The sequence below is a fragment of the Eublepharis macularius genome, chromosome 6, assembly GCF_028583425.1.
Source record: "Eublepharis macularius isolate TG4126 chromosome 6, MPM_Emac_v1.0, whole genome shotgun sequence".
Lineage (NCBI taxonomy): Eukaryota > Metazoa > Chordata > Lepidosauria > Squamata > Eublepharidae > Eublepharis > Eublepharis macularius.
The window spans coordinates 41,240,116-41,263,467 of record NC_072795.1 but is presented as its reverse complement, the minus strand read 5'-3'; the positions used below and the strand labels follow the sequence as shown (position 1 = coordinate 41,263,467).

At 39.8% G+C, this 23,352-nt stretch overlaps 1 protein-coding gene across 2 annotated transcripts in view; it reads left to right on the top strand.

Moving 5' to 3' along the window:
- Positions 1-23,103, top strand: part of ATP1B3 (ATPase Na+/K+ transporting subunit beta 3) — a 46,772-nt gene extending 23,669 nt beyond the window's left edge. For both annotated transcript variants that reach the window (XM_054983700.1, XM_054983699.1), the window contains exons 3-7: positions 235-342; positions 6,422-6,606; positions 8,172-8,222; positions 21,187-21,273; positions 21,994-23,103. In XM_054983700.1, the coding sequence (XP_054839675.1) occupies positions 235-342; positions 6,422-6,606; positions 8,172-8,222; positions 21,187-21,273; positions 21,994-22,164 (602 nt within the window). In that variant the 3' untranslated portion in view covers positions 22,165-23,103. The remainder of the gene's footprint in view (positions 1-234; positions 343-6,421; positions 6,607-8,171; positions 8,223-21,186; positions 21,274-21,993) is intronic.
- The last annotated feature ends 249 nt before the right edge of the window (positions 23,104-23,352 follow it).

Below are 23,352 nucleotides of genomic sequence, written 5' to 3'. Positions count from 1 at the left end.
CACAATGAAACATAACTTGAAATAAAAAAGCTAATTTTGCGATTTTACAGTTATTTGATATTGATTAATCATCAATATTTGCTTATAAGATTTGGTATGTATTACGAATTGCCATATATTATTTCTGTGTGATTGTATGATATTTGATAAAGGTTAAATCCCTCTGTTTATGTAATAGAAATAATTCTTCCCGAGAAATATATGGACTAATTGGCTAACTTTATCTTTTGATAGGGCTTATGATTTCACCGAAGCCAGAAACAGCGCTGGAATTTTTGTTAAACAAAAATAACTCCCAAAGTTATGAACGCTATGTGGAATCCCTTAAGAAATTTCTTGGAGGTATGTGCAAATAATCTGTCCAACAAGTAACTTATTTAAACTACTATGTAACAAAAAAACCCTAGTAACTTCCTTCCATCTGTTGGAGGTTGGCAGATGATAGAATATATTTTTCTGTCTCTAAAATCATAAATTATTTTTGAAGGGCTTTTGAGAACTCTTGCCAGTTTGTGTACCAAGTTTTCTTTGAGTCAGTCTACACATAAGTTTGTATCTGTCCAAACCCCAGCAGAAGACACTGGCAGACACAGATATTCTGCAGGTTCCTCTTCCCCAAGGAGTCCCTTGTGATAGTCAGAAGGATTATGTTTGAAATTGCAGGATATAAGCCCTCCCCCACAACCTGCATGACTTTTTGTTCATTAGGAAAATTCTGCATGTGTTACAAGTTCGAAGGCAATAATCAAAGTTGTGTTAACTCTGTGCTGAAAACTCAAATTCTCTGTATGGCCTCCTAAATTTCATACCTAGAATTGCTCTTGGACCTTGCCCAGCTTTTAGAACATACCTCATTAGCTATGTTCACTGCAACCATTCTTTAGGAATGAGGCTCTTACAGGTTTGAGAGTTGCCCACTCTTTGTGGGACTATCCTTAAATGGTTCTTAAACCCTAATTGATATGGAATACTACCCACCTCCTAGCTGTTGCAGGGAGGTTGGAATGTATACAGTGCCATGGTCTTGGTGTTGCATTATGAAGGATGATGCAGGAGAAAGAGGCCTTGGATCATGTATGACAGATAATCAAGCATCTACAAATGCACTTGTAAGGTTACCATAATGGAGTCTGATGAGGAATGGGCTAAAAACAGGAACAGGCAACCTTTCTGGCCCAAGTGCTGGTAAAAATGCAGTGTCTACTTGTGAAGCTGTTGGTGGGCTAGCAAACAAAATGGGGGAGAGATAAGAGATTGTACTTAGTTAGATGTGTTTGGACCAAGCCAACACCGTCAGTGCTACCAGCATCTCAGGGATTTGGCTTGCACTGGGAGGTGATGATGGGCATAAGCCGTAACTGTTGTCTTATTCCACACCTATGGCCCCAGCAATGCTGCCAATGCCTTGGTTGCTTGAGCAGAGACCTGGCCCTGGGTACCAAGTAAAATGGTCTGCTGTTGGCACATGTGCCAATGGGTTGCCTAACTGGTCTACAATGTATTATATGGCATAAAATGTTAGAATTAATTGATACATGCTTCATCTCTAAAACATCTTATGAGCATCTTTTGTACCAAGCTGCTCAGGATAATAAACAACATTTTCTAGCTAGGAAGCTTGTATATATAGTTTGGGTCTTTTGGTTCCTGCCAATACTAGCACTGCTAACTATTCTGATCCTGTCGTTCAGTACAGGTTTTGCTTCCTCCAAATCCCCTGTTCTCTGTTGTGCTGGCATTCCTTGGGAAGAAAAACCAGGCTTCTGGCTGCTATCTGCTGAAGTTATAACCATTTCTTCAGTTGTATATGGCTGATAATACACAGGGCTATTATTGAGTAGGCTGCATACTCATTACTCATCCACTGCCTGGTTTAATCCTTTGCTAACTTTATCTGAAAGGCTAATAATATGGTTGTTGGTAGCAGTTGTAAGATGAGTTTTGGAAAGCACTTGACACCATATTATTCTTTCTCCTAGATGCTACCCTTTAGTTTATTCATATGTTTATACCATCTGTTATATGGATCTTTATAACTTTGTTGGGTGCTTATTAGGGGTGTGCAAGAAAAAAACATTCGATTTGTGTGCTTTGGAATTTCTGAAGTGGGGAAAAAAGTCAAAAATAAGCAATTTCCAAAGTGGCGAGCTGCTTTAGAAATTGCTTATTGGCCGGCTTAGGTATGCTGTGTAAAGATTTGGTAACCAAACACAAAAATAGCCGTGACCAACTAACTAAAAGTGAATAAACAATTGCATCTTCAGACAGATACAAAATCTACTTTATCACAAAGTTAAATGAAAATAAAGTGAACTCTGAGTGGTGTCAGAGCTGGTACAAAATGCTAATAGGTGCAATGTGAGAATGAGCTACAACCAGCAACGCTTTGAAAACCAATTGCTCGCAAACAACACAAAGCTACCTTCAACAACCACAGAGTACATGAACAAAAAATAAACAGTAGCTATAAAAGGTTACATTCAAAAATTCATATACAGCAATTGCATGGCTTATACAAGGTGACTGACCAAATAGTAAGCTTAGAAGCCAAAGTATTTTATCAAAATTCAGTGAAATGTAACCGCAACGGGTTTGCTAGCGAGGAATCCCGTTTCTGGTATCCCCTTCTTCCTGGCAGTTACAAAAAGGTGAATCAAAGTAATGGCACATAACGCCATTGAGCGAGCTGCCATTGTGCATGTAATTTGGCTGTGACTTAGTGGTACAAAGTTAGTGGTACAAAGAATAAGCTTCTTGCCTCCCCCAATCCATGTTGACAAAAGTACTATGGTGAAATACAAAATAGCCTTACAAAGGCTATAGGCCGATCACCCCATACCATTATTGTTGATGGAGTGGAAAAGAAGGAAGAGCAACCTTCTCACTTCCTTTTTACTGCCCCCCGCCAAAGCATTATTCCAAAGCATTGTCTGATAGCCTTGCAAAAGGCAGAGTTGTGGCTTTGGAGTTACCAAGGCCCCGTTACACACCTTTGCACCTTTATTTAACTGCAGTTCTCACAGTTAAATAAAGGAAAGTGAAACTAAAAATGAAGTGCCCTTATTAGACTAGATGTCCAGGTTAACTTTTATAGTATTCATGATCTGTTGCAAGGTTTTGCTAACATAACAACCACACAAACGCCTGTTCTTTGTGTTTGCTACTCAGATCCTACTATTTTCTTGCTAGCATTTTGCTCTGTCCAAGGACTCTGGCTTGATCATTTAAATCTGAAACTGGAAGCTGGAATAGCTCCATTCTTCACATTCCAATCTAGAAATAATGTCAGGTATCATCTCAGGGATGTGTGAGAGAAGGAGAGAGAGAGAGATTCTGACTTTCTCCCTTTAATTGGGATAAACAGTGGGGCTAGATCAGGGGTGGCCAAACTTGCTTAATGTAAGAGCCACAAAGAATAAACATCAGATGTTTGAGAGTCACAAGGCATCACAGGAAGGGGTGGGGTTTTGGTGCAGTATGCTGGAAGTGACATCATTGGAACAGGGTGGAGCTTGGGAACTGCCATCACTTGACCTTTGACCTGGAAATATCACAAAAGTGATGTCACATCCTTGCTAGGCACTCCTCCCCCAAAGTCGGACCTGGCAACCTTAATGTTTTTATTGAAAATATGAAAGACATGGAAAGAAAGAAAGATATTAAAAAGCATGTGTGGCGGGAGGAGGAGAAAAGAGGTTTTAAAAGGCTTGGAAATGGGAGCGAAAAGAAGATCAAAAGGCATAGTTGGCGGGGGATATAAAAGCTAGGAGGAGCAACACAGAAATCTCGGATGAGTTCCTAAAAAAGCAGCTTAGTCACCAACTCGACCTCATAGCATTTCCCCAAGCGAAGGGAAAGAAACACACACCAACCCCACCTTGTTCTGAAAACGTATCAGACTCTCCCCTCCACACTCACTCATTCACACACACATTGCTGCCCGCTTGCTGCCTTCTGGCGCATGCCACAGCCATGTCTCCAGTCCAGCTGCCCAGCCCGGGCAAGGGAAGGGGAAGGAGTGAGCATGTGTGTGCCTTGGCCGGCTGTCTGGCTTCCCGGCTCTCCTGTTGCTTCTGCTGATGCTGCAGCTGGGCAGGTGGAGCCTTGCTGATCTGTGTGGCTGTGCACTCTCCTTTTACTCCCCCACCCCCGCAACCTCTGGTGGAGGGGAGGAACTTGCAAACTTGCCTATTTCCCCCCTCCTTCCCTGCTAAAATAAACTACAGCCACAGCAACACTCAGAGACTTCTGGGAACCACATGATAAGACTAGAAGAGCATGCAGCTTGCGAGCTGCACTTGGGCACCCCTGGGCTATATTAACTACTTGTATAGCTCTCTGTCACTTTCTCTTTTAACATTAAATCAAGAGGGGCAGCTTCTGTATTTCTTGGGATACTGTATTATCCAGATAGTAGCCTGGAGTAATGGTGTGCACAATTTTTTTCCTGGTAAATCCAATTTTTTTTTCACCAAATCTGAGGAAAAAATCAGAATTCCCTGAATTTTGGATTCTCTAATTCAGTTAGGATATTTCTAAAAAATTCAGCCATTATTTTCTATAGGAAAATCACTCTAGGGGGCTATCTGGTGAGCTGGGGGGGGTCATTTTCCAACCAAATGTCACCAAATTTGGAGGAAACCTAATACTGACTGTTCTCTAAAGATCCCCGAAGTTTCATGACGATTGGACCCCAGGGCCAATTTTATGGGTCCCCAAAGAAGGTGCCCCGCCCACTCTCCATTATTCCCTATGAGGAAAATATCTGGGGGCTATCTGGGAGGCTGGGGGTGGCATTTTTCAAGCAAACTCCACCAAATTTTCAGGGGACCTATTCCTGACTGTCCTCCAATGACCTCCAAGTTTCAGGAATGTCTGCCCCCGCTGCCTTGCCTTGGTAATGCCATAGCCACAGTTCTGCCTTTTGCAAGGCTACAAGCCAAGCTTTGAGATAATGCTGAGGGGGGGGCAGTGTTCAGTAGATATTTCCCCCCATAGGGAATAATGATATACCATAATTTAAAATACAGCTAGATAACTGTGCTTCAAGCATTAGGTCTGTCTTAGGGACTGCCATTTGGGTACTTCTGCCTTAAATAACTATTGGCTGTTTATACTGAAGGTGGAGAAGGAATGGTGTGTGTGACAGACATGTTTCTGTGGCTTAATTTAGAGAGGAAAGCTGTATTAGTGACATTCATACCACCAGCTGCAGCTTTAAAACAGGCATCTGGGATAGCTACGGCAACATAATTGGAGATGAGTGGAGGGAGGACAGGCCAGGATACAATTGCAATTTGCCATTCACCAGCAGCAGAGAGAGGCAAATTCTCCAGAGAAAACAGCAGAACTACAAACTGAAAGTGAATAACATCTTTTTCAAAAGAATCTCAAGTATGAGTCAAAACTGAAAAATTCTACCTTGAACTGTAAAACATGTCAATAACATCAGTTTCAGCAGTTTCATATCCTTGGTGAAGTCATGTATAACTTTACAGATTGTGAGGATGTGAAGAATTGTCTGTTTCTAGTAGAAAGATTTTATCATATCATTTACCAATAGCCCTCTTTTCTGTTGCCTTTGCCTGCATACTTGCTTTCTTAAGTTCCAAATACAAAAAATGCCTGAGATGTGCAGATAAGGAATTGTATATATTTTTGCTTTGCTTTTGTTATCATTGACAAATTCTGTAACAGCAACTGGACAGTATATGAGTTTGTGAGAGATAAAGCAAAGATCTTGCGTTGTGACTGTCTAGACATGCAGATCCAACTTTATAGTGCTGAATATTCAGTCTGTTCTAAGTCCCATCAACACTGAGGCTTATATGTGACTCTCTGGACGTCACTAGGGTCAGATTTCTTTCAAGTATCCGTCTATTTTAGAAATGTTATTTCTTGAAGCTGAAAAACATTAACCCAGTCTCTCGTAACGTATGTTTCCAATAGCGTTGAAAAGCATCTGTGTGTAATACCTCTTCCTGTTTTCTTCCATCCTTCACTTGACATTGGGAATAGTTTTAGCTGGGTAGCCATGTTGGCCTGCAGTAAAAGAGCAAGATTAGAGTCCAGTTGCACCTTAGAGACCAACTAGATTTCCAGAGTATGAGCTCTTGAGAGTCAAAGGTCCCTTCCTCAGAAATCTGAAGAGGGGGGCTTTGACTCTAAAGCTCATATCCTGGAAATCTAGTTGGTCTCTAAGGTGCGACTGGACTTGAATCTTTAACATTGGGAAATAGTACTTAGTAATAAATGTGGAAGAATGTGTGTAATTTATTATGTAACTTGTTTATCTCAAATTCTGCAAAGCATTTTCTTCTTAGAAACCAATGAGGTTCTTAATCTGAGTAATGATTATGTGGTTTATGTATTTACTTAATTGAATTAGGACATAATGTGATCCCTTTCATTTCCCCCCCAGTCTATAATGATTCAGCACAATCTAAAAACATTCCGTGTATACCAGGACAACTCTTTGATCAGGAGGAGACTGTCAAAAAAGCATGCTATTTTAATCGCAGTAGCTTGGGACCATGCTCTGGACTAGAAGATGAAACTTTTGGTTATGCCAAAGGAACACCATGTGTTGTTATAAAAATGAACAGAGTAAGTATGATAACTTTTTTGCTTCCTAAGACTTCCACACTTGAAGTGAATAAGAGCTTGAAATAACTGGATGGCTTTTCTCACAGTGGATAACTCCAAGCCATTCAGTGAGCAGAGCATTCCCATAGATTCTTTCGGTGGGGTGCTCTGCAGATGCAACAGTCAAGCATCCATGGAGCTGCCCTTAACTTTAAATCACTGTTAAAGACTTTGCTTGCTTCTACTTTTTACATTAGAGCCCCTGAGTCAGAATGATTATATTAAGACTTTATTGCATAGAAGAGTTGCATCTTGTTCAAGTTCTACTTTCCTGTCCCTTCCTGCATAAGAAACTATGTAGTTTTTGTGCTTCAAACATTACAAACAGTTTGTGTTTTGGTTACATGCCAATACTACTGCTTTATAGAGCAAGAGGCCTGCCAGCATTACACAGACACTTTGCACAGTGAATGTCCTAGCTGTTGATTATATTGTGTTTTCATTTGCACAGTATAATCCGCCTTGGATCTCAGTGAGAAAAGTGGACTAATAATAATAACCTGCAACTTGGCGTGCAGTATTTTTCACAAAAATGCATAGTCTCTCCTTACTGTGTCTGTCCAGAAAAGAAGGTGAAACCTATAAGCTGAGTTTTGAAAATCATGCTGCAGTCAAAGTATTTCCTTATTCAGTAGTTGACTGCATGTTATGTGACATGTTGTCTGCATATGCCATCTGGATTCAGCCATTAACGTTACATGCCTAATTTGAAGTAATGAACTGCTGCTGTTCAAAATGTCATGTGGAAATAGATCCCTTTGGGTGCTGTTGTGACTGCATTTCAAAATAGGACAATATTAAAATCCCTGAACCTGCCAATTGCTACTTGATCTCTCAATAAGAGTGAGAGTGAAACTGTTCAGCCAACTTTTTTTGCTCAGTCTCACCCAATTCTGCTGCATACTACAGCCCTCATCCCACATGGGTTTTGTATAGGCAAGTCCCATACTTCCCATCATAGCTTTTTTTGGTGGCCAAAAAGGTCTTCCTTTTTTACAAGCACAAAAATGGTTGGAGCCATGCCATTGAAAGAAAAAAAATCAGTGCAGACTCAAGGCAGCTAATAATTAAGGTCTGAATACGCTGAATATCTTGAGAAACTGTCCGATCCCTGAATGAGATTGTATCAAACAAAATTTTCACATTTTCAAATCTTACTGGCAGTGATGCTAAGGAATGGGAAGTGTTCCTTCTACATGTATTCAAAATGATATTTTAATATGTGCATTATTGGATTTAATGCCTACCATGCCTACTAGAAAGTAAAAAAGTTTGGCATGGTTGCCCATGTAAAGTGGCTATTCATTCCACTTCTTCCAACTCTGAATATATGTACAAGCTTGCAAGTCAGGAAAGTCACTTTTTGTGCAAACTAAAAGTGAATTATAAAAATACTCAACTGTTAAGTACAGAAAGTGTTCTTAAGATTTCTAATATAATTTACAGAGTAATTGTATTTTGTTGAAAATGCATAAAATTCCATTTGCCTAGAAAAGTTTTAATAGTGATTCTTTTCTGTGTTTCAGATAATTGGATTAAAGCCTCAAGGAAACCCATACATTGAGTGCAAATCTAAGGTGAGCACTTGAAAATATATAAGCAGATATACTTGCTTCTTTAAAAGGGAAGGAAATGCAAGCATAACATTAACAAAAAATTGTTACTTATTTATTTTGAAAATTTGTATGCTGCCTCTCCAGACGTGTTTCAGAAAACTTAAAACAATAAAGTAACACCAAAGAACCCAATAAAATAACACCAGACAGTAAAAAGAAATCAGTCCAGCCAATAAAAACATGCTATATTTGTGAGTACTTATTAGTGTATTAAAAAGAAACAGCACCTTTCATCAGTAGATCAGTTCACCAATAAGTTGCATTTTTCATAATTACTTTTGTTTTATTTTAATCTAAGTTTTGTTTTGCTCCATTTCATAACAAACATTTTGTTTTGTTTTTCTCCATGCTGCAAATGCACCTTAGACAATTTATAAATGATGGGTAAGAAATGAGCATTGAAATAGTTTGAAATATTAAAAAATCTTAATGTTTGCATTGTTTCTCTATAAGCAGATCTATCTTCTGTTGTAGCTGTACATTTAAATGAGAAACTAAATGCAGAGGTCCAAGTTCAGACTTAGCAAATTATTTCTGATTTTGGAAACCACTTACATGTTCACTTTGCCTTCTCTCAAGCAAATACTGCCTTCTTCCACAGATGTGCAGTTTTGTCATTACCAGTGATTTACTCCCAACCTAAATTAAAATGAAACCATGTATGTCCTCAACTCATTTGGAGAGCTTTTGTTAAAAAATGGATTCTTGAAATAGGTTTAGATGTATACCTGGTTTCATTGTAAACTGAGTTGGTGGGTGGTCTCTCACGCATAGGCAACCTGGCCAGAAGAGGGTGAGCATAACTTATCCCAATTCCCAAACCAGAATTAAGTCTGAACCAGACCTCAGAGCTGTTTTAAATGTGTAGTATTAATTTAAAACAAATACAAAAAGTAGATATATGTATTAGTGGCACTATTTATATTTGAACAAAAAATGCAATAAAATGATCAGGAGTTTTCCTTTAATCGTCACATTTAGCATTTCAGTTGATCTTGTCCTACAAATATAATTTCAGTCTTTTTGTCTGGTATGCTAATTTTGCAAACTGCTTTCCTATCGTTCCTGAAGGTATCATCTTGAGGAACTATACCCATGAAGATACTGTACAAATTTGATAATCCTTTAAATCTATTACACTGCGATAAAATTATCTTAATTTGATTGTTAAACTACATTGCCACCAGTTCTGGACTTGACAATTATTATCATAGGAAAGGTGATGCCCAATTTTGCCCTTACCTTCTTCAAATCAAATGTTAACCATTACTCTTACTGAATAATACTAGAACAAAGATCAACATTTTCCCCTATCCTGAAATTACACTTCTTGCCACAAAAATTCTTTTAAGTAGATCAGAGGAAACCAGGACCCCAATTCTACTTACTACATCTAATAGCTAACTATTGGATGCCATCAGAAAAATCCTCAAGAAGGGGCATATAAAGTATGTTTCTGCAATATCTATGACATTACCTCTTAGCCAAAGCTATGTCTATTAGAGATGGGCATGGAACAGAAAAAAACCGAACCACTTGGTTTGAGGTTCACTCATTTTGCCGGAACACGAACCACGAACTTCCGAACCACACCACTTCCGAACCACACACACCAGTTCAAGTTCGGGGTTCTGCTGCTGGCTGGCGGCACCCTGTGCCGACCTGCATGGCCCTACAAGTGACTGCACACCTAGTGTGTGGGTCATGTAGGCAGCCACCCCCTCCTTGCAAGCGGGTGTTGGGAGGCAGCCGGCCACCTCCCAACTTGGGGCGGGGGGTCTGGCTGCTGCGCAGTGTGCCCCCCTCCAAGTGAGGCTCCTTGGAGGGGGGGCACACAAAACAGAAGACAGACCCTCCAATAAGCAGAGGAAGAAAGAAAAGCAAATAAAAGAAGGCCTCCTTAGGGAAGGGGGGCCACAAACCCCCAGAAACCAAACCAGAAGATTGGAGCTCAAAAAAGCAGAGGGGGAGAAACAGAGAAAAAGCAAATAAAACTCACTTAGAAAAGCAAGAACCCAGTCCCACTCGAAGGCCTAGGACTAGGCTGGGTGTGTGTGTGAAAAGCTAGCATTGGAATGGGGTGGGGAAAGAAAGGGAAAAAAGCACCCTTTTCCAAGAACCTCCCCCAGTCCCCAGTAAGAAAAGGAAGAAAGAGAAAAGAGGATTTTTAGTGCCTTCCCAAGAAGCAAGAAGTGGCCACAGATCCTCTCCTAGCAAAACAGCCAGCCAGGCAGCCAGCAAGCTCTCTACAACCCACTCAGGAGAAAAATGAAACCAGGTCACATGGCTTTCCATACTTATAGAAAAAGCCAAGATTAGAACAACACAGGAGCACTCTGGTTGGGAGAAAAAGGTGCCTAACATGGTTTTGGAGGAAGAGATTGGTGTTACCATGGCTGCTGAAGACCCATCTCCTCAGTTGCCTTAGAGATCCTAACCCTCCCCTCCTTTCCCTGGCTGGATTGAGAGCTCTCTACTTGCTAAGGACAACTGCCAATCAAACGTGGAGGCTTCAGATTGAGGGCAACCTGAATACTGCCACCGTTGCCTGGGTGATGGAATGAATGTGTGTTGCTGCTAAAACCAGGAAAACGGAACAGTAGGAAAGTTCGTTTGTTCCTTAAAAATGTGGCTGCTCGGAACGTGTTTCTTTAAAAACGAACCAGCTGTTGCGAACGGAATTATGTTCCGTGGTTCGTTTTCTGCCCATCTCTAATGTCTATACTTTCTGATATGGCCCAGTCTTTCAAACAAATAGTTCTGTTGTTGTTCTCCAGCTAAGGATTGTATCCTTAAGATGGCAACCACTCACACTTACCACATACTTTATTTAAATTTTTTTAAAAATTATATTAGTGCAAAACAAAAGAAAAAAAAGCAAAAAGCAAACAGTGCTGGCTACAAAAACACTGTTAGTAAATCTGTACATAGGTATCTATAAAAGATTTCTGTGAGACCACTCTAATGCCTTCCGCGTCATAATTTTTTTTTGGATTCTTGGAATCTTATTATTGCATATAAAATGGTCACTGCAGTCTTGACCATTTAGTGTCTTTAACTTACTGAATTCTTCAGTTATCAGTGAGTCTGTATAAAGACAGTTCCACAATAAGGTGATATTAGGGGTGTGCAGTTCGTTTGGAATTTGAATTAAAATACTGAATTTTGGCTGATTTAGTTAAAATCCAGGTATTCCGAATCAAAAATCAGGTTTCCCAAATGATTACCAAATTTTCAAAAAAAAATTATTAAAATTTGGTCATTGTTTTCCATAGGAAAATCACTCTGGGAGCTTTCTGGTGGGCTGGAGAGACCATTTTACAACCAAACCACCAAATTTGGTGCAAACCTACCCTTAACTGTTCTCTAAAGCCCCCCTCTCAAGTTTCATGAAGATTGGACCCTGGGGACCAATTTTATGGGTCCCCAAAGAAGACATGCCTCTTCTTTGGGAGGAATGGATATGATTCTCTGATGTGGTGTTGGTCCCCTTGCTTCACTTTGGTTCTGAAGGGATTCATTTTTGTGCTTCAGTTTGCTTTTGTTGGGTTTACTCTGGGATGAGCTCAGCTTGCATTTGGGAGCATGCCTTAGCCATGGCAGCCTTGCCCCAATGTGTTTCTGCAATGAAAATCAGCTTTGACTATTTTCCCATATTGAACAATGGAGTGGCTGGAGGCACCTTGTTCAGGGGCTCATAAAATTGGTCCCCAGGGTCAGTATTCCTGAAACTTGCGGATTCATTAAAGGACAGTAAGGAGTAGATCCTCTGAAAATGTGATGGAATTTGCCTGAAAAATGCCATTCCTAGCCCCCCCGGATAACTTCCAGATATTTTCTCCATAGGGAATAATGGAGAGTTGGGTGGGGGAACATTCTTTGGGGGCCCATAAAATTGGCCCTCAGTGGCAAATCGTCATGAAACTTGGGGGATCTTTAGAAAACAATCAAGAGTAGGTCCCCTACACATTTGGTGATGTTTGGTTGAAAAATTACCCTTCCAGCCCACCGGATCTCCCAGAGCTATTTTCCAATGGAAAACAATGGCTGAAGTTTATTTTTAAAAATTAATTTTTAATTTTATTAAAGCAAAAAAAGGGGTACAGTAAGGAGGGGGAAGAAGGTGGGAAATCAAAACAATTAGAAGATTGTGTGCTACAAGCGTTGTTAAAATACAGAGTTCAAAAAACATAACCTTTATAAATATTAAAATAGAAATTAATATAATTATTAAGCCTAACTAGTATATATTTTCCCATCTGTACAACACAAACAGAATTCAAACCTGTTCCTGCATGTTATTTAATAGTAAAAAAACCCTCATTATTAAGAACGTAAGAACATAAGAGAAGCCATGTTGGATCAAGCCAATGGCCCATCCAGTCCAACACTCTGTGTCACACAGTGGCCCAAAACCAGGTGTCCTCAGGAGGTCTGCCAGTGGGGAAGGGACACTAGAAGCCCTCCCACTGATTGCCTCCCCAAACACCAAGAATACAGAGCATCACTGCCGTAGACAGAGAGTTCCATCTATTCCTTGTGGCTAATAGCCACTGATGGACCTCTGCTCCATATGTTTATCCAATCCCCTCTTGAAGGCGTCTATGCTTGAAGCTGCCACCACCTCCTGTGGCAGTGAATTCCATGTGTTAATCACCCTTTGGGTGAAGAAATACTTCCTTTTATCTGTTCTAACCCGACTGCTCAGCAATTTCATTGAGTGCCCACAAGTTCTTGTATTGTGAAAAAGGGAGAAAAATACTTCTCTACCTTCTCAGTCCCATGCATAATCTTGTAAACCTCTATCATGTCACCCCTCAGTTGTCATTTCTCCAAGCAAAAGAGCCCCAAGCGCTTTAACGTTTCTTCATAGGGGAAGTGTTCCATCCCTTTAATCATTCTAGTTGCCCTTTTCTGCACTTTTTCCAGGGGCATTATGATACTAGCTAATTTGTTTTCCATTCCCTTCCTAATAATCCCCAGCATAGCATTGGCCTTTTTTATTGCTGTCGCACACTGTATCGACATTTTCAGTGAGTTATCCACCACGACTCCAAGATCTCTCTCTCTTGGTCAGTCTCTGCCAGTTTGGATCCCATCATTGTGTATTTATATTTGGGATTGGCCCCAATGTGCATTACTTCGCACTTGGCCACGTTGAACCTCATTTGCCACATTGACGCCCACTCGCCCAGCCTCGACAGATCCCTTTGGAGTGCCTCACAATCCTCCCTGGTTCTCACCACCCTGAACAATTTAGTGTCATCAGCAAACTTAGCCACTTCACAGCTTACTCCCAACTCCAAATCATTAATGAACAAGTAAAAAAGCACGAGACCCAATACTGAGCCCTGCAGTACCCCACTGCTTAGCATCCTCCACTGTGAATATTGCCCATTTATACTCACTATCTGTTTCCTATTCATTAGCCAGTTTTTGATCTACGAGAGGACTTGTCCTTTTATCCCATGACTATTGAGCTTACTTAGTAGCCTTTGATGAGGAACTTTTATCAAAAGCTTTCTGGAAGTCCAGGTAGACAACATCTATTGGTTTCCCCTTGTCTACATGTTTGTTCACTCCCTCAAAGAACTCTAACAGGTTCGTGAGACAAGATCTTCCCTCACAGAACCCATGCTGACCCTTCCTCAAAAGCTTTTGTTCATCAATGTGCCTACTAATTCTTTCTTTAATAATGGTTTCCATCAACTTACCCGGTATTGACGTTAGACTGACTGGCCTGTAATTTCCTGGATCTCCTCTGGAACCCTTTTTAAAGATGGGGGTGACATTAGCTACCTTCCAGTCCTCAGGAATGGAGGCAGATGTTCATGAAAGGTTACATATCTTTGTTAGGAGATCCACAAGTTTACATTTGTGTTCTTTTAGAACTCTTAGTTGTATGCCATCCGGGCCTGGTGATTTGTTAGTTTTTAAATTGTCTATCAGTCATAGGATCTCCTCTCTTGTCACCTCAATCTGACTCAGGTCTTTCAATACTCCTTCCGAAATCAGTGGCTCTGGAGTGGGCCAACACCTCTCATCTTCTGCAGTGAAGACAGAGGCAAAAAATGCATTTAGCTTCTCGGCCATTTCCCTATCATCCTTCAGTAATCCTTTTACCCCTTGATCATCCAGGGCCCCCACTGCCTCCTTGGCTGGTTTCCTGCTTTTGTATGTATGATGTTTATCGTTGGTCTTTATGTTTTTTTGCAATGTGTTCCTCATAGTCCCTTTTTGCCTGCCTGATCACAGACTTGCATTTTCTTTGCCACAGCCCGTGTTCCCTTTTATATACTTCACTCCAACTAGCTTTCCACCTTTTAAAGGAAACCTTACCTTTTATAGCTTCCTTTACTTTGTTTGTTAACCATGCATGCCTTTTTTTAATACCTATTTGTGCCTTTCCTAACCTGTGGTATATATTTTATCTGAGCTTCTAGGGTTGTAGTTTTAAATAGTCTCCAAGCTTACCCCAGGGTTTTGACCCTTTTGACCTTTCCTTTCAATTTCTTCTTCACATGCCCCCTCATCTCAGAGAAGTTACCTCTATTAAAGTTAAAAGTGGTTGTGTTGGTCTTTTTGGGCAACTCCCTATTTATGCAAATGCTGAACTCAGTAACATGGTCACTGTTCCCAAGCAGTGCAACCACTTTTACATCTCTCACCAAATCTTGGGCATTACTTAGGACCAAGTCCAGGATCACCTCTCCCCTGGTAGGTTCTGCAGCCATCTGCTCCATAGCACAGTCATTGAGAGTGTCTAGAAACTCAGTCTCTTTCTCCTGACTTGAACACACGTTGACCCAATCAGTGTGTGGGTAATTGAAATCACCTATTACTACACAGTTATTTTGTCTAGCCACTATCCTTATTTCTTTCATCATGTTATAATCATCCTCTATCTTTTGATCCAGTGGGCAATAACAAACTCCTAGGATTAAGTTTCCTTTTGGGCCCATTATTTTAATCCATAGCATTTCCAGAAGCGAATCTAATTCTCTTACCTTCTCAATCTTACAGGACTATATACACTCTCTGACATACAGAGCCACCCTACCTCCAACCCTTCCTTTTTATCCTTATGATATAATTTATATCCAGGAATTGCCATATCCCACTGGTTTTCCTCATCCCACCAAGTTTCTGTAATGCCCACAATGTCTATGTTACTTCAGTGTCTATTATTACTCCAAATTATCCTTCCCATTTTTAACAATAACAATTATTAACAATATAACTGATTAACATGGCCCTTAATATAAATATAAAATACTATAGAGGATTCTAACCTATTTCTATTCCTTATCTTGAACAAGAAGAAAGAAAAAATTCTTATTTCCCTTCTGCATATCATTACAATGGCCAATGTTTTCAGAAATACCTGAACCAAATTAGAGAATCAATTCAGAATTCAGGGAACTCTGAATTTTTTCTCTGATTCAGTAAAAAATGTTTCAGATTTACGGAAATTTTTTTTGGTGCACACCCCTAGGTGTGATTTTCTTCTTTCATTTAGCACTATACAGCTTAGTAATTTCATATTTATCCTCCAGGCTCTGTGTTAATACCTAATTAATTTACTTTGTTTGACTTGTTAATTTATGCTGTCTTTCTAAATTAATGGCAGTTAACTTGCTCACTGAAGATGTGTCCTTTTTTTTTAAAGCTATCATCCCCCACAGTGTCAGCTTATATACATTTTCTTGTCCCTTGAACCCTTTTATGTTCATGCTACTGTTGTTAGGATTTCTATACACACGTTTGAGGCAGAAAGTGGCAACCTTGCTCAGCTTCTTTTGAAAATATAAACATTTTGTCATTAATCATCATATAAGTAGCAGCGACATATTTATGTTAGATCTGTTGTGGTTGACAACAGTAGCCAATTATCTTTAATTATTCTTTAAGAATGGCCATTCTATCCTATCAAATGCCTTTTTCACAATAACAACAAAAAGGTGGGTGTCTTAACCCTTTTTGATATGGCAGTTTTATTACTTTCAAAAACTTCCTTTATATAACTACCTAGTGTAGGAGTTAATCAGTCAACATTAGGGGCTGCTAAGCTTTCCTTTGCCAATAATATATGTTCTTGTTATTACTTATCTTACACACTCTTCTTCAGTCTGATTTCTTAATTTTCATGAATAATGCAGGCTTCTAATTTTTAGGGGAAGTATTCCATTTATACTTCTAGATAGTTGTTAATGGATAAGTTGCACATGACTACTTTTTATTTACTTGTGTTCTTGATATTCAGAGTAAATGGTAGGAGAGCTGTGGTTTAATAAAACTTAAGAAAAGTGATACATAAATGTGTTCTTGCTCTCATTCTTATCCATAAAAGAACTCTGTTCAGGCAGATCAACACCGTTTTTCAAATTAATGGGGGAAGAAGACAGAGCACTGAGGAGTAAGAAAGTTGCTTACCCAAGACTGGTCATCAATTTTCTGTTTGAACCAACCATCTGGCTTCTTCATTGATGCTCTTACAGTGCAATCTTATGCAGAGTTACTTAAGTCTAAGTCCATTGACTTTAATGGGCTTAGACTAGAGTAACTCTGCATAGGATTGCACTGTTAATCACTATACTACACCAGCTGTAATTATGGGTTTGTAAAATGTCCACACACAGTCCCCCGCCCCCTCAATCTAGCAATCTGCTCCAGTTGCGGGAGCATTGATCGATGCATATGTGGAGTTCCCACCCTAGAATGGGTTGTTCTTTCATTTTGACAGAGGAACCCTATCTGTGAGTACATGTCTCTATGCATATTGTTCCCTGAAATTACAGGAAACCCGTTGTGTACAAAAGATTGTATATTCAAAAGCACACAAGGTTCTTTAATTAGGTCAGCTTGCTACAAAACAGCTTGTTTATTTGGGCAGGGATCAGAAGAAAGCAGTTTAATACACTCTCATGTACATGAAGAAATAAGCTAAGAACCTATTAAGAGCTTGGTATTTTTAAAGTCATTTTAATAATAATAATAATAATAATAATAATAATAATAATAATAATAATAATAATAATAGCCCTTTAGGACAAATTAATGCCCACTCAGAGCGGTTTACAAAGTATGTCACTGTTATCCCCACAGCAAAACACCCTGTGAAGTGGGTGGGGCTGAGAGAGTTCCTATAAGCTGTGACTGACCCAAGGTCACTCAGCTGGCTTCAAGTGGAGGAGTAGGGAATCAAACCCGGTTCTCCAGATTAAAGTCCCACGCTTTTAACCACTACACCAAACTGGCTGTCAGAGCATTTAAGTATGGGAATGGCCATTACAACTGCAATGCATTCTCCCATGGCAAAGTCTTTGAGCTAATTCTGTTGGGTACTTTTCCTTTGGCAGCTTATGCAGCTCCTTGTATGACCTAATAATGTTGACTTCATCTCCTTGTGCCACTGCCATCCCTGCAGGAACCTTGGCTTTACAGTTAGGATCTTTATACAGAACAGCTGCTGCAGATGGATTGAGTGTTTTTTGTCAGTAAATTATTTCCAAACATTTAATACTGTATGCTAGATGTTAACTTCTTGGAACCACATTTTTCCCTCTGTAGTTTGATCTAAAATATAGATTGACAGATATAATGATAACCCTTTAAGATCTCTGGAAAGGTGAAACAGTGCCAGTTCTTTTAAATGTATTTTATTTATGTCCTTTATAGTCCGCCTTTCTCACTAAGCCTCAAGGCAGATTACATAGTGTGAAATTAGTACAGTCTCAAGGACATTTCAATAAACAATGCCATAGGGTAAATAAATGCAAGTTTACCAAGACATAATATTCACAAAAATATGATACAGAAGAAATTCTGAAACAGAGCATGAGCAAGTCTAGGACGGACATTAGACAACATAGAATTACCCAGTAGGGCCATACTTAAAGCAACAGATAGTACATAAGGCAACATAGTGGTGAAGTCTGTGGTCCCTTAGTGAAGCATCTCTTTGAGACCACCTCCCTACAATACAGCCTTCCTATCTGAGTAAAAAGCCCTTTTGAATAATTCAGTTTTGCATCATTGCAGAAGGCCTGGAGAGTGGGGGCTCTCCTGACTTCCTCAGGCAGGGCATTCTATAGGGCAGGGGCCACCACAGAGAACGCACGTGTATGGGCAGCTGTTGATTTCACCCAAGGGCAGGGTGGCATCTGCAGGAGAATGTTCAGATGAGCGAAGCTGCCTTGGAGAAACATAGGGAGAAAGGTTATCCTGTAGGTATGCCGGACCAAAGCTGTGAAGAGCCTAGTATGTCATAGCCAATACCTTGAACTGAGCATGGTAACTGTTAAGTAGCAAATGGAGGGACTGCAGGATAGGAGTGATATTCATGGATCTGCTCACTCTTGATAATATGCTAACAAAATCATCTTAGCAAAGTATTTTAAAAAATCTCATTGGTTACATCTGTGTGAATTAAAGAATAACACATTGCCACAGAGAACTACCAAATTGTGGGAGGAATCTGTGTGTGTTAATTGAGAACTCATGAATCTCTACAGTGGCAATTTCTTCAGTATTAAATATCATATACTAATAGCCAAGATAATGATAGAAGCTGCTTTGTTCCCATTGTGGAGAAAGGCAGTATAAAAATGAAGTAAATTAAGAAATACAGGTGAAGATGGGGGCAGATGAAAGATAAGTTGTTTCGTGGGTTTGAAGGAGAGAAGGAAGTAGGGAAAGGTGATCATATGGAGGAGGGAAAGAAGAAATTGTGTAGGAAAGGGAATACAGGGGAAAAGGAAGTACCCCCAAGTCCTTGCAGGTTCCCCACCATGCAATTGAGCCATATGGGAGAGGTTAACGAGGGGGAGGAGAAAAGGTAAAGACAGGGATGCAGATAAAGGTGGGTGGGAAGGAGAGAAGGAAGGAGGAAAAGGGGAGACCCTGTGGGGAGCAGGGAAGGGAAAGAGGGCATGGTGGGGGAGAGGGAAAGGAGATGTCTCCAAGCCCTTGTGTGTCCCCACTTGTTTTATATACTGATAACCAAGTGGCCCTAATCTGTGGATACATAAATCAAGAGAGGGAGCCATCAACAGACACAACAGATCTTCCTATATACCTGAAAAATGCCCCAGGTTTGCAGAAAAATGTGAAAACACAGAAAGGCAGTGGAAGGGGGCAGGGCCCTTTCCTGGGCTGTTTTGGCCTTTGAATGACAACTCATGGGGTCAGGTCCTCCAGCAACCCCTAAGTGGCTTGATACCACATGATGTGCATGACTCACTTGGGCCTGGCTGCTTGCTGCTGTTCAACAGCAGCCCCCTCCCCAACAAAAATGCTAATGTTTAAAGTTTCAGAGTAGGATCTGGGAGACCCAAGTTAAAATCACCACTCAGATGTGGCAGATCACTGGTTGACTTTGATCCAGTCATTCGCTCAGCTGAGCCTACTTTCTGGGTTGTTGTGAGGATAATATTGGAGGCAAGGAGAAATACGTAAGCTGCTTTAGTTCTCCTTGGTGGAGAAAGGCAATATATAAATAAAGAAGTATTGGTGAAGATGGGAGACAGCAAAAAAGTGTTTTGATGGGTTTGAAGGAGAGAAGGACACAAGGAAATGTGAGCATACAGATGCTGCAAACAGGAGGGAAAGAGGAAACAGTGTGGGGGAGGGGGTACAGGGAAAAGTGAGGTTCCTAAGCAAGTCCTTGCAGGTTCTCCACTATGCAACTAGGTCAGACTCAACCCATGCAACTGGGCCATAGTGGGAGATTATGAAGGCAGGGCAGACAACAATGGGTGGGAAGGAGAAAAAAGCGGGAAAAGGGGGAGAGGTTATGAGGTGCAGGCAAAGGAAAGAGGACATGGTTGGAGAGGGGAAAATGAGATGTCCCCCACAAGTCTTTGCTGGTCCCCCACTTGTATCTCTAAGATTGCAGTTTTCTGTTGCTAAGAATAGTGTACTCTTGTCACAAAGTGTGAATTTTGTGACTGGATGTTCAAGAGAAACTGTCAAGAGCAGTGTCCTTGCTAATCCTGTTTCAGCATAGTAAAATGTGTGCATCTAAAACCATGCTTTAGTTGAAATGTGTCATATTCTCTTGTCTGCATTGATATTCTACATTTCACTTGAAATGCGGTCATTATTTTTGTGTCACAAGTATCCTTGTAACATATGACAGCCTGTTAAAGGTACTAAGTATTCACAAATTCTAATAAAGGCTGTAAATGGAAAAACACCTTCAAAACAGGCCATGATATTTATATACATGTGGGAAGGTGGTGTGGTATAGCCTGATCTCGTCAGATCTCCGATTCTAAGCAGGGTCTGTAGTTGGATCGGTGGCTGCCAAGGAAGACTCTGCAGAGGAGAGGAAGGCACTGGTAATCCACCTCTGCTTCTCACTTGCCTTGAAAGCCTCTTGCTGGGGTCCTTGTAAGTCAATTGTGACTTGATGGCACATACATATAATTTATATATGACCATGGATTGCACCAATGATCTTTGAGCACCCTTTGCTCAAAGAACAGAACTTTCCTAGTTGCCCTGGGGGATTCAGGGAACTCCCAGGAACAGTGTTGAGTGTGACATGGAGCTTTACAGTGGGAGAAGGGTGATAACTGCCCCAGAAAGTGGAAGAGTAGGATCAAATATATGAACTACCAGATGCCTTTAATGCTCTCTCAAGAGCAAAAAGACAGTATATAATGAATAATTTGGATTTCAATGGATATGGAAGAAGCATTCCATTCATTCATAAGAATCCATGCATCAATTTCAATAACTTTGAAATTAGTAACACCTTAAACCTTTAAAAGTTGATGTCTGGCTAGACAAATGGAGTTTTGTTACATGGATAGTTACATGGAAAGTTTTTTGTGCTTTAAAACTCAAGATTTCTGTTCTTAGAATCCTGTCATAGTATTTTTTTAAAAGAACCTAATTTGTGTTGCCTATTCATCTGTAGGAAGAAAACAAAGCTCAGATAGCTTATTTTCCTTCTGGAGGAAGAATTGATCTAATGTATTTCCCATACTACGGGAAACGCTTACACGTGAGTATTCTTGCCATTTCTTACGAACTCTTATCACATTAGTTTTAGAAAAATTTAAAAAGTGAACATTATTCATTAATCAGTCTGCTAGACTGCATTTCATTTGAAAATCTGTTGTATTTGTCCATGAAGCAATTTGAAGAATCTGTAACAATTTCTCTATACTTCTTTGAATGTATTAGCAACATAAGAATATATTTATTTCTAGATAACCAACTGGAGGCAGCTCACAAAGTGAAACAAGCATAAACCATTAAAAACCCAGCCAGAGCATGAAACAGAGACTAAGGCACCAAAACCAGCAATTAAAAACAAAAAGGAGGGGTCAGTAAGGGAGCGCCAGACAAAACAGAAGAGGCAAAAGACAGTGATCAAGGGGGATAGCGTTCAGTAAACTGTTCACAGTGGGCCACTGAGCAGTATAAACATAAATAAAAAATTAAGCTAGTGTGTCATGTGTTATACCAATATTCTCTAAAGCAAATCTTTAAGCAAGAGCATAAACAATGCAGTCCTAAGCAGATACATAGTAGTCTTAGATGTGGTCATTATTTTTGTCAGCCTAATGCTGACTTGCTTGGAAATCAGTTTCATTAAACATTCTGGGACTTACCTATAACTAAATATGTAGATTGCATATTTATATTTGTTTCACTCGTGTTGTTAAACGAACCTTGAAAAATAAATAAACATGCTGTTTTTTCTCTTTTTTAAAACTAGCCTGACTACTTACAGCCACTGGTGGCTGTCCAACTAACATTTAACACAACCAGTACCAAAGATGATGTGACAGTTGATTGCAAGATCATGGGATCAGAAAATTTAAGAAACGAAGATGATCGTGACAAGTTTCTGGGACGAGTTTCCTTCAAATTTCTGATATCTGAATAGAAGTTATCAGTATCTTCACAAAGTAAACCTTTGGGGGAATTGATCTGGGGTTTTGTTTTGTATCAGCGGGACCTGCCATTCTGGGAGACAAGACCACCTTGGAGAAGCTTGGGGTGGAACAAGGCATTCAGGGTAGCATAATGTGCTTCCAAATCATGTTTTAAACCTTCACAAAGTAACTGCCTGTCATGGGTTTGCCTGCCCAGTTGGATCAATGTACTGACACACTGTCGTTTTAGGGACCTGTAAATAGCTTCTGGAAATGTAGTAATGGCGGTCTTTGTTCTGTTCCAAAATGTGGGCTTTATCCCCAAGTGAGTGTCTCAAATGTAATGTGCTGTGCTGTGTAAATATTGTATTGGTTTAACACTGGTTTAACTCTCATATCAGTACCAACACACTTTTTACGAGTAAAATATGAGAATTAAAACTACCTGACCCAAAATAGTGAATTGTATTTGTGTGGAGACACCTTAATTCCTGTATTGGGTGGTAGGGTAGTAGGAAAATATAAAATGGATTTTAAGTGTTAGTATTGATTTGACATTATTTAAGTACTGAACTAGTCTATTGTGCTTGTCATTGTGCAGGTATTGTGTGTACATGTAATGTTTGGTCTAGATTTGGTATTTTAGTTGAAGAATTGACTGTTGCTGTATTGTTAACTGCTTACTGTATGTGGAGCACAGATAAAACCAATACAATGTCACTTTTTAATTTTTTAGTTGAGAACTATCAGTATGAAACAATTTCTTGGTTTATGGTTTAGAAACATGGTAACAATTTTACTACAAAGCTGCTTGAATGAAAAGACCTCACTATGTGGGAGTAGACTTACACTTTCCAATTAAAAAAACCCTGAATGGAGACATGCTTGTTAAAAATTTAAACCTCCGTAAGGATTGTCTTGATTAAACATTCCTTTGTTTAATTTATAAAGTTTCAGATGAGTTTTATTCTGTGTAACTTGTGTATGAAATCATGCTGTTACATTATTTTGTTTTTAATGATACTACAATTGGTAGTTCCTAAAACTGAGCTATATTGGAAAATGATGTATGGCGCTCAACCCAGTGAGAGCATTAACTAGCCATAGAATTTAAAGAGAGTTGATCTGGAAAGAACTCCACGTGTTCCAGAGACTTTCTGCTAAAAGTTTTTTTTTAATGGGAATTAAGAATTCTGTTG